Raw genomic sequence first — 17,587 nt, 5'->3', positions numbered from 1 at the left:
GAGGTAAAGCACACCCCCCACAGAAAAATATGGGCCCAGACACCCCACAGTCCCCTGGTGGGAAAAGGAGCCCCCCACAGGTCCACCCCGGTAGCAGCAGTAGAGCAGCAGAGGGAAATATGACAGAGAGCAGGGAAAGGGAAAATAGGAGGACCCCAAACCCCAGGAATGCCCAGCCATACCGACCCGCCAAGGCAGGAAGGACTGTACTTACCCGTCCATGCGAGGACCCACTGGCGCATTCCTGACAGGCATACATAAGTAGCTGTCGGCCCGGTCCACTGTGAGTGAGACAACACCACAGCCCAGTCATATGTGGACCCTGGAGCAAAAAGCCCACCGGCCACCCCAGGAGTCATGGGGTATGTCGTGACAGACCCAGCCCTTAGCAATGGTGTGCTCACGCTCGCTGGCCGTACTGAGGAGACTACAAGGATCTATATATCCAGCCTGTCACTCAGCCGGCAGTTGATAGAAGATTCTTAAATTAAAAAGAAAATAAAACAAAAATTTTCCTCAGGGCGCTGGGCCCAAAGGAAGCCATACGTCTTTCTCCTTTACTAGGCAGAAAAAAACTGAGGCTGCATGCTGCAGGGAGGAGGGTTATGTCCAGAGGGACCGTCCCCTGGGCGGGGCTGTTCAACTCTGTTAAAGTAACAAGTATTTAATTATCTAACATGTTCTGCCTAGTCCTCTCCTGTGAACAGGAACATAACCTACTTGTCAAGACTTGAGAAGGCTGTGTCCGTCCATGGACGATAAGAGAAAGTGGTTTAAGCTTTAAGGTCTGTTTGTTTTGAGAAGGAATCACTAATGTTAAAGTGGTTGTAAACCCTTACAGACCACTTTAACCTACAGGTAAAGCCTAGATTAAGGCTGTAGGTCCAAGAAATATCTCCTTAACCTACACGGTTAAGGAGATATTTTTCAAAAAAGGGGCACTGATGTCTACGGCGCATGCGCGCCGTAGACATCGGCGCAGGTGCACCGAGCGTGCCGTTAGTGAAGGCGATCGTGCCGTGAGGGAGTGACATCATCGTTGCTCTGGCCAGTCACAGCGCCGAAGCAGCGATACCCGGGAACTCACTTCGCGAGAGATGACGGTGGTGGAGGAGGTGATCAAGGACCGCTTCGGGGGCTTCGATCTCAGGTAAGTAATTCATAATGAGCTAGTATGCTATGCATACTAGCTCATTATGCCTTTGTCTTTCAGGGTTTTTTTCCCGGATTTTTTTTAAGAGGGTTTACTTCCCTCTTAAAAAAGGAACCTTGGCTTCCATAATACCTCAGCAGTGTCACAGGCTGATCGCCTCCATGCCACGCCATATTGATGCAAAAGGAGCCCCAACCAAGTATTGAGAGCATACTATACTGTACACGAACATACTTTTCAGTAAGCCAACATATAACATATTTCACTCTGTGTGCAACACATCTATATAAAATATGAGTTTCACGTTTTGAATTGAATTACTAAAATAAATGAACTTTTTGATGATATTCTAATTTTATGAGATGCACCTGTATATGTAAAGCACTGCTTAAATTGACGGCACTATATATACATACCGTAAGTACTAAATAATATACCACATATCAAGAAATCTAAACTATACTAAGGCAGGCTTGAGAAATTGGGGTGGATCTTCCTTTAAATGTACCAACAAAATGTAACTTTGCTAACACCCTTGACAGGGTATGCATCCTCAATCAAGTACAATCCATAATGCAAGCAGTGAATGAGCATGATCATAACATTCATTTACTTATCAGTCTGTGTGTAACATCCCACTGGCAGTCTAACTGTACAAGTCCTGCAGGTAGGCAAGACCTTTTTAAATCAAGGGCAAATAGGATAAAGCTGCTGGAACCACAGCTGCTGGTTTCCTGACAGGTAGTGTGATAACAAGCCATTGTGATTACAAGGAGCTCAATGTGAAGTCACATAGCACTGCCTGTGCCACTTCACATACAGCATTTAGATTGTAAAGACAATCTTTCTCAAGGATCAACAAAGGAGTGAAGAGCTTTACTTATAAATCACATGCCACCTCCTAAAGCAAGGTTTAACCACTTCCCTCCTGTATATACAGTACCTTTACAATCAACTACCTAATATATTTTTTTTAAGCATCACATAAAAATGTTGATATCGGTACAAGTTTAAACATATCACTAAAAACACACCACTTTTTACATACTACTATGTAAATGTAAGAAACATACCAGATATAGAGAGAAGACAGTTGTTCATTACATACATCCATGTACATCTTCTTGGGAAAAGCTGAAATATAAACAAAGATTCAGAGATAATCCAACCTAGTCTACTCTGTAAATAGGCCTAGAAATGTTAAATACAACAGGATTTTTTTATTATCAAAACCAGAGCAAGCTTGCTTGTGATAGCTTGCTTGTGATAACAGGGTAGTGTCCATATCAAAGCCACTAAAAAAGTACATAAAGATTTGTGAAACACATCAAAACGCATGTCAATGCATGCGTGAAGATAAACATTCATGAACGTCAATGCATCGTGACTCGTGTCATGATGCATGCTCACATTCAATGTCAAGTACAATACAGCACAAGGTAATGCACAATGACACACGCCTATATTGTATTTTGTACTGACTGTCAACATGCATCACATTACACAACAACACGTATTGAGGTACACCAAAATTTACATTTTAATACATTTCCTCAGATTTTAATAGAAAATCCGCATAAAATCCTAAAGTGTGAACAGGCCATTAGCCTGCCGCCTTCATGACCTGCCGGAGATTAAACAAAAAACTCTTGGCAAAAATAATATTTATATTATATATAGGTTTTGGAGAGCTATTTACATATTTCTGAATTAATTTTTATACACACCGAAGCTGTTTTACTACAGAGTTTACACAAAAATTGTGTGAAGATTAACGCCAATTATCCAACCATGTGAAAAGAAAATCACGGTTTTGTTTTTTACCTGCATATGATTAGATAATTAAAAAGAATATGTACACAATTTATAATGAGAACATAGCTAAATCATTTAGTCAATTAGCCTCACTGTGACCACATTGTGGTATAAGGTTGTAAAGGGTTCAAAGCACAAATCCAGCGTAGTAATATTTCAACATATTTTGACCCTGGTCAGAGTCTTCAGGTGATTGGCAAAAAAAAAAAAAAAAAAACTGTAGGGGTACCCCCCCCCCCCCCCATATAAGTCTCATTTTTGTAGCAAGAGAATAGGGAGACCATAAAGAAAGGAGGGGGTGGGGGGTGCATGTTCTGTACTGTACTTTACAAGTACAATAAAATAAAAAATTCTTAATAGTATAGTACAGGACACAGGATCTTTGTCTAAACCATGGTTAGTCCAAAAGCAGCCCATATGCAATGTGGGCAACATAGCAAACACTGCTAACATGCCCAAGTAACAAACAGGTCAATGTGGGCAACATAGCAAACACTGCTAACATGCCCAAGTAACAAACAGGTCAAGAGTTCGGACAGCAGCTTGCAGAACCTTATAACCAAAACTGGCATCAGCTGATGCCTAATTATCCACCTAATTAAACTTATTATGTAAACGGAATATCAGGTGGCAGTCCTACAAATCTGAGAAACAGATGCCCAATGCTGAAAAGCCAAGGCAGCACTAATTGATGTAGTATAGTGTGTACATAGGGAAGGAAGGAACCCTATCCTTTAGACCGGCTTGAATGAAGGTCTTAATCCACCTAGCAGTGGTGGAGTGAGAAACAGGGAGACAAAAACGGGAACCAAATTACCTAAAAAAGGCTGTAGCCAAGAGGAACTCCCACAGTATGTACCACATTTCTGAAAACAGAGCTGTCAGGTCCAAAAATTGCCCCATTGATGGCCAGATGCTGGTTCTTATTAGCTAGGGGCGGATATATGGGTATGGAAAATCTGTGCATCAGGGGTTCATGGAGGCAATCAGATGGCTGTACGGTTAATCATTCGCTCCTATCTGTGGAGAGTATGTAAAACCCCCTGCTGCTACAGCCAACATATGTTATACTTCAGTGGCAGTGAAAGGGTTAAACATACTGTGACCACTTTTTCAGCGAGTCTCATATTTGTTGATTTGTAAGATGCTATTGAATTTTTAGCTCTCTGTACAGCTGCCCCCACACACTAAACTACTTAGATATGTTATACTCTATACAGAAAACTATTAAATGTAATGCCGCCTACACATGACCGTTATTCATGTCATTGAAAAAAAATATGTTTTTCTCGACGTGATTTCTCTCAAGCCTGCCTTGCATACACACGATCGTGAAAAAAAATGCTCGAGCAAAGCGCAGTGACGTACAACAACACGTACGACGGCACTATAAAGGGGAAGTTCCATTCAAATGGCGCCACCCTTTGGGCTGCTTTTGCCAATTTCGTGTTACTGTGTGTTAGTAAAACGTTGGTGAGAGACGATTTGCGCTTTTCAGACTTAGTGCTTTTCAGTCTGTTACAGCGTGACAAATGTTCTATCTCCATTACGAACGCTAGTTTTACCAGAACGTCTCCCGTCTCATAACGTGCTTCTGAGCATGCACATTTTTTCCCCATTTGTTAAAGCGTACAAACGATCGTTTTTCACAACGTGAAAAACGACGAGACAAAATAGAGCAGGTTCTAAATTTTGAATGACCATTTTTCTCATGGAGAACTTGAAGTATCGCAATTTCAAAGTAGGAAGGTCAGCGCAATGTTAGGTGCTAATCTGCTAATGCATAGGCCTGTCCAATGGTTACTCTGAGCCATCTGGCAATAGTGCACTGAGACGCTTTGTACCCCTTTCTGGCCCCTGAAAACAAAATAAAGAGTCTGACTTTCTTAATGCTTTCATCAGCTCTAGGTACTGCAGGATACACCTCCTTACGTCCAAAGTATGTTATTTCAATTCCCCTTCCCCTGAGGGGTTGGGGCAAAAATAGAATAAGACTACCTCCTGGCTTCTGTGAAATCTTGAAGCCACTTCAGGTTAAAATGCCGGATCGGTCTTAAAAACGACCAGATCTGAGAAAATAACGCAAAAAGGGGGTCTTAACTGATAAGGCCTCTATATCGCTGACCCTCCTGCCAGTTGTCACTGCTACCAAAAATACTGTCTTTAAAGTTAGTTCCTTTAGTAAACATTTTTCCAAAGGTTCAAAGGGGGTTCCCGGTTTTGCAAGACTAGAGATAGGTTCCACCTAGGAAAGGGTGAACCCCCGAACTGTCTAGTCTCTGTCTAGTTAGAGCCCTGAAGAAACTGACTACCCACGGGTTGGTGGCCAGAGGTTTTTCTAAATATGCTGAAACTTGACTCTTAAGGGTACTTATGGATAAAACCTTGTCTGCCCCGCACTGTAGAAATTTCAAAATAGCTGTGGAGCTGTGCACCGAAAAGGAGCCGAAAGTGGAATCAGACCTTTTAAAAAATAAAATAATTCGTAAAATACAAAAGTCCTTTCAATAAGTCTTGTAATTCACTAAAGCAGCGCTAATTATCACTCCTCTGCCGTGATCAATTTTTCTTATAACAGTTCATAAGTGGAAAATGTGAAGGACAGAAGGTGTATCAGAGTTCAGATAAAACCACAGGTGCTTTGAATATGTGTTGTGCTCTTTACTGCAGACTCCTCTCACCATGTGGCACACTCCCCTTCGGGGTTTGTACTGACCAGAAGGTAGAGTTTATCAGGCCCTGACAAATGTATTCATCCATTCGTCCTCCACAACCCGAATAAAATCAACGCCAAGCTCACTCTCCCAATATCCTTGGGTCAGAGGGGAAAAAAACTCCAAATAGTGTAATCCTGTTTTTTCTTCAAAGCATTTGATAGTATCCGTAAAGACCATATTAACAATATTCAGCACTTACATTTAAAAAAACGCGCTGTTCAATGGCTCCTATAAGTTGGTGTGTGTACTAAAACCGTCCACCATCAGCACAACACAACTTCCTTGTTGGAGCGCATATGGAACGCAATGACACTGCCGGATACCTTCATATCCACTTCTAGCTGGCAAAAGGCAAGAATCCTATTTATGTCTTATCTTTGAGGATTCTATTTGTTGGTTTCACACCAAGAAACGTATGCTTTCTAGACTCTGTAGTAAATAAGTCTGGAAGCTGGCTTTCTGGCATTAATAATTGTGTAAAGCACTGGACCTGAGATCCCTCTCTTCTTCAGAATGTGGGTCTTAGCAGCTAAACCATCAAATTTAGCATTTGTAAGGAAGGATTGAACACTGGACCTTGCGACAGCAGGTCGTGATGAAGTGGAAGCTTCCAAGGTGATCCTACCGCCATCTTTATGAATTTTATGATCTTGGCGTACCAAGGTCTTCTGGGCCAATTTGGGGCCACTAAGATTACAGGAATTCTTTCCTTCTTGATCCTGCAGAGTAGCCTTTGTAAGAGAGTGATCGTTGGAAACGCATAGATCAGTGAGAACTGATTCCATGGGACCACCAGAGCATCCGATCCATAGGCCAGAAGATCTCTTGTCCTGGACACAAAATTGTCCAACTTCCTGTTGAATCTGGAAGCTAACAGGTCTATAGCCAGGGTCCCCCATCTCTGGCAAATGGTCTGCAAGATCTGGGGGTGATCAGACCACTCTCCTGGTGACAGCTGTTGGCGACACATATAGCCTGCTTGCCAGTTTTCTACCCCTGGGATGAGAATTTCAGAGAGACAAGTAATATGTTCTTCTGCCCAAGTCACAATCTGATTCACCTCCTTCTGAGCGCCCTGACTGCGGATGCCTCGTTGGTGATTGATGTAAGCTACTGCAGTAGCATTGTCGGATTGAATCCGAACTGGGTGGCCCTGTAACCTGCTTGTCCAGGTCTTGAAGGCTAAGTATACTGCCCGAATTTTCAATATGTTGATAGGCATGCTCCTTTCGATCTTGGCCCAGGTTCCCTGGGCTGAAGCTGCTTCCAATACTGCACCCCAGCCTATTAGGCTGGCATCCGTAGACACCACCTGGTGTCTATGGATGTGACTGGGGAAAGGATCTTCCTTTTTGCAAGTTTTTTGTGACTGGGGGAAAGGATCTTCCTTTTTGCAAGTTTTTGGTCTTTAACCACCAACTGAAGCTTTGGCACACATGTGAAGACAGGTGCATGGGTAAATCCAGCGCTTGGATCTTTTTGTTCCAGGCTGTGAGAATACTGCCCTGAAGTAGTCTTGAGTAAAAATGGGCATAAGGAACGGCCTTGAAGGAGGCTACCATCTTCCCCAATAGCCTCATGCAAAGGCGAATAGATGGTCTCTTGTTTGCCTTGTGGATCAGATCCTTTTTTTTCTATTGAAAAGCCTGTGGCGTGCAAAACACACCCAAAAAACTCCACCCGGTGCAGAAAAAATGTGCACACACAGAGAGTGAAACACAAAAACATGCAACGGGTGCTATGTCAAACGGTCCTCCGTTCAGAAGGACCTGACCCTGATCCCTTGGGGCGTTAGGCTCCAGACGGGGACTGAGGTACTCAAGTGGTCCGAGCAGCCAAAGCCGACACGGACCCAATTCCTTGGAGGGTCTGCCAAAACAGAACCCTCCCAGTACTAGGGAGGGAGACCCCATGAGAGCAGCCGAACTAAGCCAGAAGGCCATGTCCACCCACTCCCAAGATGTTCAGGGCTGGCCCGAGGACCGGCACCCTACTAATCACACGTGACAAACGTGAAACACCAAACAAAAAAAAGACATAAAAGTGACGCACACGGGGATAAATAAAAAGAAAGCGGGGGAGAAGGAAGAAGGGAGAGTGAGTGGAAAGTGACCATCATGCAATACGATGGCCGGCCCTCCGGCCAGGAAACAAAAATTCATCTGGTCCCAGCCAAAAGGCCCGGCCCTAGAGGCAGGTGGTAAAAAAGTGTAGTGGAGATGTGACCAAGGTTCCATACTTGAAGTGCGCTCTCAAACACTTGTGCAAATACGGCACCCCTGGACTGCCACTTCAGGGGCACAATCTCCACAGGCTTTTCAACGGACCCTGACCCACAGCCCGGACAAGCAGTACCCATCCCAGCCAAGAAGGTAGAAGCTCTGAGAGATTGGGGAGAGCCCACGCCAACAGGCTACTCCCATCCCTCCCTCCTAATCACATTCGGGAAATACTAACCGCTCCCCCGGTGGGAAGGAGGAGCTAGTGTTCTCTCCTGAATAACTGACCGGGGCAGGCACCACACAATCCAGGCTAGAAGGCCAGGGGCCCAGCCCTTCAGCTTCGACCGCATGTTTCTCTGTCCAAATCAGAAGGCTTTCACCTCCACGCCAGCAGGTTCTGCATCTGCCACCGCCATCCCTTTCCACCTGGCCGTGTACTAGGGACGGTTAGCATAGCGCCCCCTACTGGCAACTGATAAGAACAGATACTACACTTGATCTTAGCCAAAAGGGCGAGAAGCGACTTGAATGTAGTAGGCACTGTTTCAGCATAACATTGCACCTGTGACCTTAGCATTTGGGAAGCAGAAAAGGGTTCCTCTGAAATCCCTGATTCGTCCGACTCCTCATCCCTGTCCTCTGTAGGTGTTATCTCATCCTCAGCCTTCTCCTCTTCAGATCTTTCTGGAAGAGGATCTAACACCATTGAAGGAGATCTGCTTTGCTTTTTGTCCTTTTGCGAGGACTTTGCGATTAGCGTAGCGATCTTTCCCTCCAGTTTTTCCATGGCTACGATAAAGGTGTCCTCAGTGACATATGCAGGCCCAGGCGCCACTGGAGAAATAGCTACTCCTGATAGTGGCAATGGTTCCTCCTGTATTGGTAAATTAAGATTTACAGGGGAGGAAGGTACCGAGCAGGCGCGGCTAGAGCCTCCTGTCTCAGGCGGCAGTGTTTTCTTGTCCTTTTTAGTCCCTGAACTCCCTCTAAGGGAAGACATATTAACAAGCAACAAGCCGAGTTACCAATAAGCATATACTACTGTGCTCAGTTAAGCAATCTACATAAAGTATGCAACTTAAACACACAGTTTAATGCTATTCTACACTAGTGGGTGTCTCTCTTGGTAGTGCCCTACCAACCACATAGAGCTTACGTGCCCCTTCTGCTGCTGCTGTGTCCCAAGGGAAGAGCTGCCGGCCTCCATGATCTTTTAAGGGCTCCTGTTTGAGTGCCATTTTTTGAATCTGCACGCGCGCGTCTAGGGCATTATGGTGGCTGTGAGGGATCAGGGAGAGCCTCTCCCTGCTTATACCATACCATCCTGCTTCCTTTTCCCCTCTTTGGGATCTCAGCAGTCTCTAGGAGGGGAGAGGCTTTTGGCCGTGCAAATGCAGAGCTCTGCAGCGGAAGGAATGTGCCTTGTCCAGTGGATCTGACATTCTTGCAGAGTGAGGTGAGTAAACTCAGCTCTTTACTCCCTCTAGTGGCCAGAAAAAGAGAAGACACCCGACTCATAGTTTTGAAAAGGATCCTTAAAGGGGTTGTAAAGGAATTTTTTCCCCCCCTAAATAGCTTCCTTTACCTTAGAGCAGTCCTCCTTCACTTACCTCATCCTCCAATTTTGCTTTTAAATGTTCTTATTTATTCTGAGAAATCCTTACTTCCTGTTCTTCTATCTGTAACTCACCACCGTAATGCAAGGCTTTCTCCCTGGTGTGGAGAAAGCCTCTTGAGGGGGGAGGGGGCGAGCAGGAGTGTCAGGACGCCCACTAACACACATCTCCTTTCTCTATCTGCAAAGCAGAGAGTGTCCTGACTTGCCTGCTCGCCCCCTCCCCCCTCAAGAGGCTTTCTCCACACCAGGAAGAAAGCCTTGCATTACGGTGGTGAGTTATAGACAGAAGAACAGGAAGTGACCATTTCTCAGAAGAAATAAGGACATTTAAAAGCAAAATTGAAGAATGAGGTAAGTGAAGGAGGACTGCACTAAGGTAAAGGAAGCTATTTAGGGAAAAAATAAAATTCCTTTACAACCCCTTTAAGCTTGTTCTTCTTACCTTATCCCCGCCGCAGGTTTTTTCTGCTGAAAAAAATTCAGACAGCACCAATCTTCACCCATCTCGGCGGGTTTTGTGTGCCAACCTTCAGGGATATGGGCTCCTATTTAACAGATACCTCTCCCTTGGGCCTTGTAAAAGAAAAAGTGCTGGACCCCAGAGCCCAGTCCACCGAAGAGAGACATTACAGGCGACGCCTCGTCCATGAGGCCCGGATCCCATCCAGATTCAGCATAATTCTTGGCCTCTTGGATGGATCCCCAAAGCATAGCTCCTTCACCCGCAGAGGGTCTTCTTAGCAGAGCTATCCTTAGCACATCCTCACTCGTCCAACACCTTCTAGACACTGGCGGAAAAACTGAGGTGCTTCCCTGATGGGAGGGGTTATATGGAGGGGAACTGTCTTCAATTGGTTGTGCCAGTGTCCAATCACCGCTGGTGACCCTTAACCCATGATGTAAAGATAAAGGCTCTGTGTCCCGTGGTGTACGATAAAGAAAAAGGGAAATTTAACCACTATAAAAATTGATAAAGGGATCACTATTGCGTGAAATTCATGTAGTTAAGTCACTGATCCATAAAACTCAATAAAATTCAAAAGTCAATATAACTACTAAAATTAACTAGTTAGTTAATAAATGAAATATCAAAACGTCCCCTTAGCTTCATAACTATATAAATTTGGATAATTGTGTAATGTTCATTATTAAAATAACACACCCAAATGCTACAATTACTATTATATTTTTCTGATGTTAATAGTCACTTATGAAGCAATTTACATCAAGCTTGACATTTAACAACTTAAATAAGAGTGTCCAACAAATAAGTCCATAGGGTTTCGCGTTTTGATAACTCCCTAACCATATTAGGTACGGAACTATGTCCCTTGTGAACCAGTTCGGGATTACTTTAATACATACTGGGGATGAAGGGGAAGGGTGGGGACTTATAACAAGCTGTCAATTGATTGTGTTTCCTGTAGGGAGGAGCCCTCATCTCTCAGGTGTGCCGTCCTGGAAGGTTTGTAGAAATACTGTTACCGGTAAGTCTAACGTGGGTGGGACCACAGCTTGTAGGACCTTCCGACCGAAAGCAAAGTCTTGCTGTGACAACATTTCCACACGATAGTGCTTCAGGAATGTATGATGACTGGACCAGGTGGCCGCACTGCGGATTTGCTCCCAGGAGGCCCCTGCTTTTTCAGCAAAGGAAGTTGCTAGAGATCTGGTTGAATGAGCTTTGATTTTAGTTGGAGTTGGGATTCCGGAGCATACATAAGCTCTGGAGATAGCTTCTCTTATCCATCTGGAGACTGAGGCTTTTGGATGCTACTTTTGGTAGGTACAAAGGATCTGCCCTGAGAGTGACTCTATCTGGCTGTACCAGCAGGAAGGGTTCCTTCATGGACAGCGCCTGCAGATCCCCTACCCTCCTGGCTGTAGTAATTGCTAACAAAAACGCTAATTTTAAGGTTAGAAACTTAAAGGGAACCTCTTCTATAGGCTCGAATGGGTGTTTACATAACGCCTCTAACACCCTAGTTAAGTCCCAAGGTGGAAAACTACCTTTAAGGACAGGGGAAACTCTTTCCCTTGCTAACAGAAAACGTTTAATGAGGTCCTCTTTCCCCAGTCTTCTATCAAGATAGACTGAGAGGGCTGCTATTTGAACCCGAAGGGTACAGACTGTTAAGCCTAAATCCACTCCGTCCTGGAGAAACTCCAGGATAACCGGAACAGGAGTTGAGGTCATCCATCTTTCTTTACCCCAAGAACAGAAAGTCTTCCAAACTTTTGAATAAATCTTTTTAGTCACTGGCTTTCTACTCTCTGAGCAGCCCTTTGGCTTCAGGATCTGGCGCTCACTAACCAGGCCGTCAGCTGAAAGAATTTCGGCCTTGGGTGTAGAACTGGCCCCTGCCTGAGAAGATCTATCCTGTTTGGGAGCTTCAGTGGTTCCACTACAGCCATGGATTTCAGACTTGCAAACCAAGCTCTCCTTGGCCACCAGGGTGCTATCAGAAGGATCTGGCCTGGAGACCTGCTGAGCTTCTGAAGGACCCGCGGAATCAAGGCCAAGGGTGGGAAGGCGTATGCCAGCCTGTAATGCCAGGTCTGAGTCAGTGAATCTAAACCTTCTGACTCTTTCTCTTGGGAAATCGAGAAATCTCTTTATTTTTCTGTTCTGCCGGTTGGCTAACAGGTCTATTTCTGGATTTGCGAAGTACTGCACTAGGGTTTGAAACACCTCATGGTTTAGTTCCCATTCCCCCTGTCTTATCAGCTCACGACGTGCGTGTCCCCTTTATGTGTAAGGCAGAAATGGAGAGAACTTTTCCTTCTGCCCAGTCCAGGATTTCCTTGGATAGTTCCAGTAGGGGTCTGGACCTGGTACCTCCCTGGTGACTCAAATAGGCTACGACCGTGGCGTCGTCGGAGCTTACTTGAACCTCCTTGCCCGTGATGTCTTTCTGGAAGGCTTTTAGGGCTTCCCCTACTGCTCTGAGCTCCCTGTATTTGGATGACATCCGAGCTAGTGAGCTGTTCCATTGCTCTTGGGCTTTTTTCCTCTCTAGGTGGGCACCCCACCCCCAGGAACTGGCATCTGTGGTGACACTGAGCCCATGGTCGACCTTCTTTTAGGTTTTGGGGAATTGTCCACCACTCCAGGGAGGACAGGACCTGAGGGGTTAGCAGTATCTCCTGATCCAATGACCCAAGGAAGAAATGAAGCGTCCTTGAGTGAAGTTGTGCCAAAACTATTGCTGGTATACTCACTGACATCAGGCCTAGGGTTCTCAGAATTTCCCTTCTGGAGTGCAACGGGGTCTTTATCAGATCCCCTACTGCTGAAGGTAATTTTCCCACTTTGCCTTCTGGCAGGAAGAGCTTCTGCTGCCTGGTGTCCACTATGTAGCCCAGGAAGGTCTTGACCTTTTTTGAGGGAGGATTTCTCTGCATTGACTATCCAACCCAGGTTTTCCAGGACTGATACTGCTTTGTTGGTATCCAACGTGACCTGGCAGGCTGACTGCCCGGAGATCAGTAAATCGTCCAGTTAAGGTATTAGGGATATACCCTGGAGATGTAGAAAGGGCTCTGAATTGCCAGTGAACAATCTCTCCTCCAACCACCACTGCAAACCTCAAATATGCCTGATGATCCACGTGGATTGGCACGTGTAGGTAGGCATCTTTGAGGTCCAGAATCTTAATGAAGGCTTCCATACCGAGTACATACTTTCCATAGTACATTTTTTGTATTCCAGAAACTTGTTCAGGTTTCTTAAATTTACTATCAGGCGGTATTTTCCTGATGGCTTGTGGACAACAAATACGTGGGAATAGAATCCCCGGTATTGTTGTTCTTTTGGTACTGGTACCACTACCTGTTGTTCGACCAATTCCTGGATACCCTCCAGGAGGGAGATTTTTTTTAGGGAATCCCTGGGAGTATGTGTAAGAGTGATCATAGAGGGGGGTGTTGCCGAAAATTCCAGACGATAACCTTCTCGTAGGATTCGGCAAATGTAAGTGCTGTCCGAAATCTTTTCCCACTGAGGAAAAAATTGGGACAATCGTCCCCCCACTCTGATCTTGGCGTCACTTAGTTTCCTTGTCGCCAGCTTTGGGAGAGGGGAACAGTAAGTTGTTCTTTTTCTTTCCCTTACCATAACCCCACCATTTGTTGGGTCCCTTTTTGGTTCTGTGCTTTGATTGCCCAGAGGGGCCTCGAAAAGTCTTTCTAAACCAATCTTTTTTGGGTTTAACTGGAAACTTTTTACCTTTTTCTGATGACCTTGACAGGACATCATCCAGGCCCTTGCCAAAAAGCAATGAACCTTAAAAGGGAAGGCCACATAGCTTACCCTTAGATGTTACATCTCCTTCCCACGCTTTAATCCAGACAGCTCTTCTAGCTGAGTTGATTAATGCTGCCGTTTTAGCCGAAGCTCTTGCAGATTCGATTGCAGCATCCGCAAGGTAAGCAACAGCTTTTCCTATCACTGTTAGAGAATCGATAACATCCTCTGATTCAGTTCTCTGGGACAGGTGCTTGGTGAGCTTCTCCACACAGAAATCTGTATTCCTGGCTACACAGGCTGCTGCTAAGGCTGTACCCATGGCTGCTATATTAGCTTCCCAAGATTTTCTAAGGAGGGATTCTGCTCTGCGGTCCATCAAATCCTTAATACTGCCTGCCTCCTCAAAGGATAGGTCAGACAACTTGGTGACTTGCGACAAAGGGGCATCCAGTCTTGGGAGCTTAAAGAAAGTCTCCTTATCAGTTTGGTGAAAGGGAGATCTCCTTTTCCAAGTTTTCTGTCTGACAATCCTCCTTTCAGGCTCTCTCCATTCCTGTAGGACTAGATCCTTAAGGGATTGGTGGAGTGGGAACACTCTAGATTGAGATTTGCTCAGCCCCCTATAAACCTTATCCTGTGCTGAGGTTAGTTTAGGGGTTTCTGGAATATCCTCTGTGGCATATATTGCCTGGAAGAGTCTGTCCAGATCTTCTACAGCAAAGAGGTGTCTCCTTAGCCTTGTCTCCTCCTGGGACTGGCTAAAGGAGTCTATATCCAACTCTCCTTCTGAGCAGTGTCCTGATCTGGCCTGGCTTTCTAAGTCCACCCCTTCATCTTCCTCTGCCTGGCCTAGAGGGAGTACTTGTGAGGGTGGGAGGAGGGCACTGGGTCCCCCTGTAAAGAGGCTTTCTTTAGGAAATGTGCCTTCTTTAGGGGTAAGTTCCACTGTGTCAGGACTCTAAGGCCCACATTCACGTATCTGGGCGTATCTTTGTGCGGGCGTAGCGTATCCTATTTACGCTACGCCACCGCAACTTAGACAGGCAAGTACAGTATTCACAAAGCACTTGCTCCGTAAGTTGCGGCGGCATAGCGTAAATGGGCCGGCATAAGTCCGCGTAATTCAAAGTAGGCGTGTTGTATGGAAATTAATCGTGACCCCACGTAAATGACGCACCTAACGAACAGCGCATGTGCGTGCATGCTCAGTATTACGTAGAATTTACTCCCTAAGATATGCCGGCTCAATGCCTGTGCCGTGAACGTAACCTACGCACAGCCCCAATAACGTACGACTTACGTAAACGACGTAAAATGATATGCTTGTTCCGACGTCCATACTTTGCATTACCTGCGCCTCATATAGCAGGGGTAAATTTACGCCGGACGTAAACGGCGTAGCGGGCGCAAGTACGCTTGTGAATCGGCGTATCTAGCTCATTTGCATATTCGACGTGGAAATATACGGAAGCACACCTAGCGGCCAGCGTAAATATGCACCCCAAGATACAACGGCGTAGGAGACTTACGTCGCTCGTATCTTGCCCGAATTCTAGCGTAACTGATTCTAAGAATCAGGCGCATAGATACGACGGCGCTCATTAGGACATACGACAACGTATCAGTAGATACGCCGTCGTAAGTCCTTTGAGAATCTGGCCCTAAGTCGCTGACTGTCCGGCTGCTTCATGGAAAGCTTTAACAGTTGCCAGCATTTCCGTCTGCATGGATGCAAGGAATCTTTTCATCATTGCAGCAGCCTCCTTCCCTGCTAAATTGTTTATGCATTTATAGCAAAAGGGCTTTGAGTGGGACTTTGGGAGTTTATCCTTACAGTTCCCACATTTTTTGGAGGAACTATGCCCTGTCGCAGCAGGAGACTGTACTGAGGCCTCCTGGGTTCCGCTGGGGGAGTCTGTAAGACAAGAGATATTAAACATATGTACAACATTACTCTGTCTTCCCCTGGGACTGCAGGTTGTCCTGGGGAGGGGAAAAGGTAAGGTGAGAAGTGAAATCCAGTTTCCTGTTCTGGCTGGCCCCGTGGTCTCAGACCCTGGAAGCCAGGACTTCTCACTCCCTTTTCCTCCTCCTTTTCCAAGGGGGGTTTGTACTCACCAGTCCACAACCTGGATCTGCCTGCAGTTGCATTTGCCTTCCCTTCCTCTTGTTCCATGAGGAGGTTGGCTGGGTCCTGGGCTGCTGGTACCGTTGGAGGGGCTGGTACTGCAAGCCGACCACTTTCACCGTATTCCACATCACTCTCCACGCTGTCTCCCGGCGTCCTAACAATTCCGGGTTGCACTGTGTCTGTGGTGCCGCCCACTTCCTGTGATGCGGTCATGTTCAGAAAGAGGCTTGGAGCTCAGTGCTTCCTCCTAGGAAAAACCCGGAAGTGAAGAGAGCAGCTTAATGGCAGTGTTTTTGAATCACAATGATGGCTCGCCCTCCCTGTGGCCAGAGCGCTGGTGCATGCCTGGGGCGACCTGTGAGAAGGACAAAGCCTACAGGTTAGTTCAGCCCTCCCCGGACTCCCTAAAACCTGTTTTAACAGGGGTACCATTAGACCCTCCCCGGTCTTTAGGTCTTTAAACAAAACAAACATGTCGCTGTGTTCAGGAGAAACACAATCAATACTGGGGATCAAGGGGAAGGGTGGGGACTTATAACAAGCTGTCAATTTATGTGTTTCCTGTAGGGAGGAGCCCTCATCTCTCAGGTGTGCCATCCTGGAAGATGATAGGAGAAATTCCGAATTAATCTGAATTTTCCTGATGGTTTTCTCACTACAAATGAGCAGAATCCCTCTCCTTCCTCCACCTTTGGTACTCTGCAAATTACATTCTGATCTTCTAGATCCCTTAGTGCCTCCAACAGAGCCTCTGCCTTTGTTGTGCACCTGGGTAGATGCATGAACTCCAGGAGGTACCACCTTCTAATAACCCCCAGGATGAATTGGTTGGGGGAAATTACCCCCCACTGTGGGAGGAAGGCCCCCAGTCTTCCTTCCACCATGCTTGGAGGGTCATTGGTTTTTACGGGACTGCTCAGGAGGGCAAAAAAAATTGCCACTCCTCTGCCCTTGTCTCTTTGGCCCCAAGTTTTCTTTTGCCCTCCCGGCTTTTGCTCCCTACGTCTTTGTGGCCGAAACCCCTTCTTCGTCTGTACTGGGGTTTTCCACTTAAGATGGAAGGACTTTTTTCTGTCTGCTGTGCGGTCTAAAACTGTTTCTAAACCTGGAACAAAGAGTAGATCTCCCGTCAATGGTATCCCACACAACTTGACTTTAGAGGCGCTGTCGCCTGGCCAAGTTTTCAGCCAGAGGGCTCTTCTGGCAGAGTTGGCCAGGGCCAACATGCAGCCCGACTCTGCCGAGGCATCCGCTATGTATGCGATTCTCCTCAGAATCGTAGGGAAAATAGATAAAATAGTTTCCTTGGCAGTTCCTGCTTCAATGTGCTCTTCAATCAGGGAGAGCCAATGTTTGCTGGCTTTAGATTACCTATTGTTGAGTCCCAAGTCTTTTTTAGGAGGGAGTCTATTCTTTTGTCCATGACATCTGCCAAGGCCCCCATGTCCTCAAACGCCAGATCTGTATATCTGGAGACCTGGGAGAAGGCGGCGTCTAGTTTGGGGCTTTTTTTCCAAACGGATGCGGGATCCTCCGAAAATGGAAACTTTGGGCCAGATCCACATACAGCGGGCGCAACTTAAATATTCGGATTTAAGTTACACCGCCGCAAAATTTCTACCTAAGTGCCCGATCCACAAAGCACTTACCTAGAAATTTGCAGCTGTGTAACTTAAATCTGT

At 45.9% G+C, this 17,587-nt stretch overlaps 1 protein-coding gene and 1 pseudogene across 2 annotated transcripts in view; both read right to left on the bottom strand.

The window, feature by feature from the left end:
* The window catches only part of MAP4K3 (mitogen-activated protein kinase kinase kinase kinase 3), an 831,592-nt gene that overhangs the window by 79,843 nt on the left and 734,162 nt on the right, over window positions 1-17,587 (bottom strand). For both annotated transcript variants that reach the window (XM_040350750.1, XM_040350751.1), the window contains one exon: window positions 2,227-2,287. In XM_040350750.1, the coding sequence (XP_040206684.1) occupies window positions 2,227-2,287 (61 nt within the window). The remainder of the gene's footprint in view (window positions 1-2,226; window positions 2,288-17,587) is intronic.
* Window positions 8,297-8,431, bottom strand: LOC120938749 (annotated as a pseudogene).

This window comes from Rana temporaria, chromosome 4 (assembly GCF_905171775.1).
Source record: "Rana temporaria chromosome 4, aRanTem1.1, whole genome shotgun sequence".
In the NCBI taxonomy this organism is placed as follows: domain Eukaryota; kingdom Metazoa; phylum Chordata; class Amphibia; order Anura; family Ranidae; genus Rana; species Rana temporaria.
This window is presented reverse-complemented; position numbering and strand designations above follow the sequence as displayed.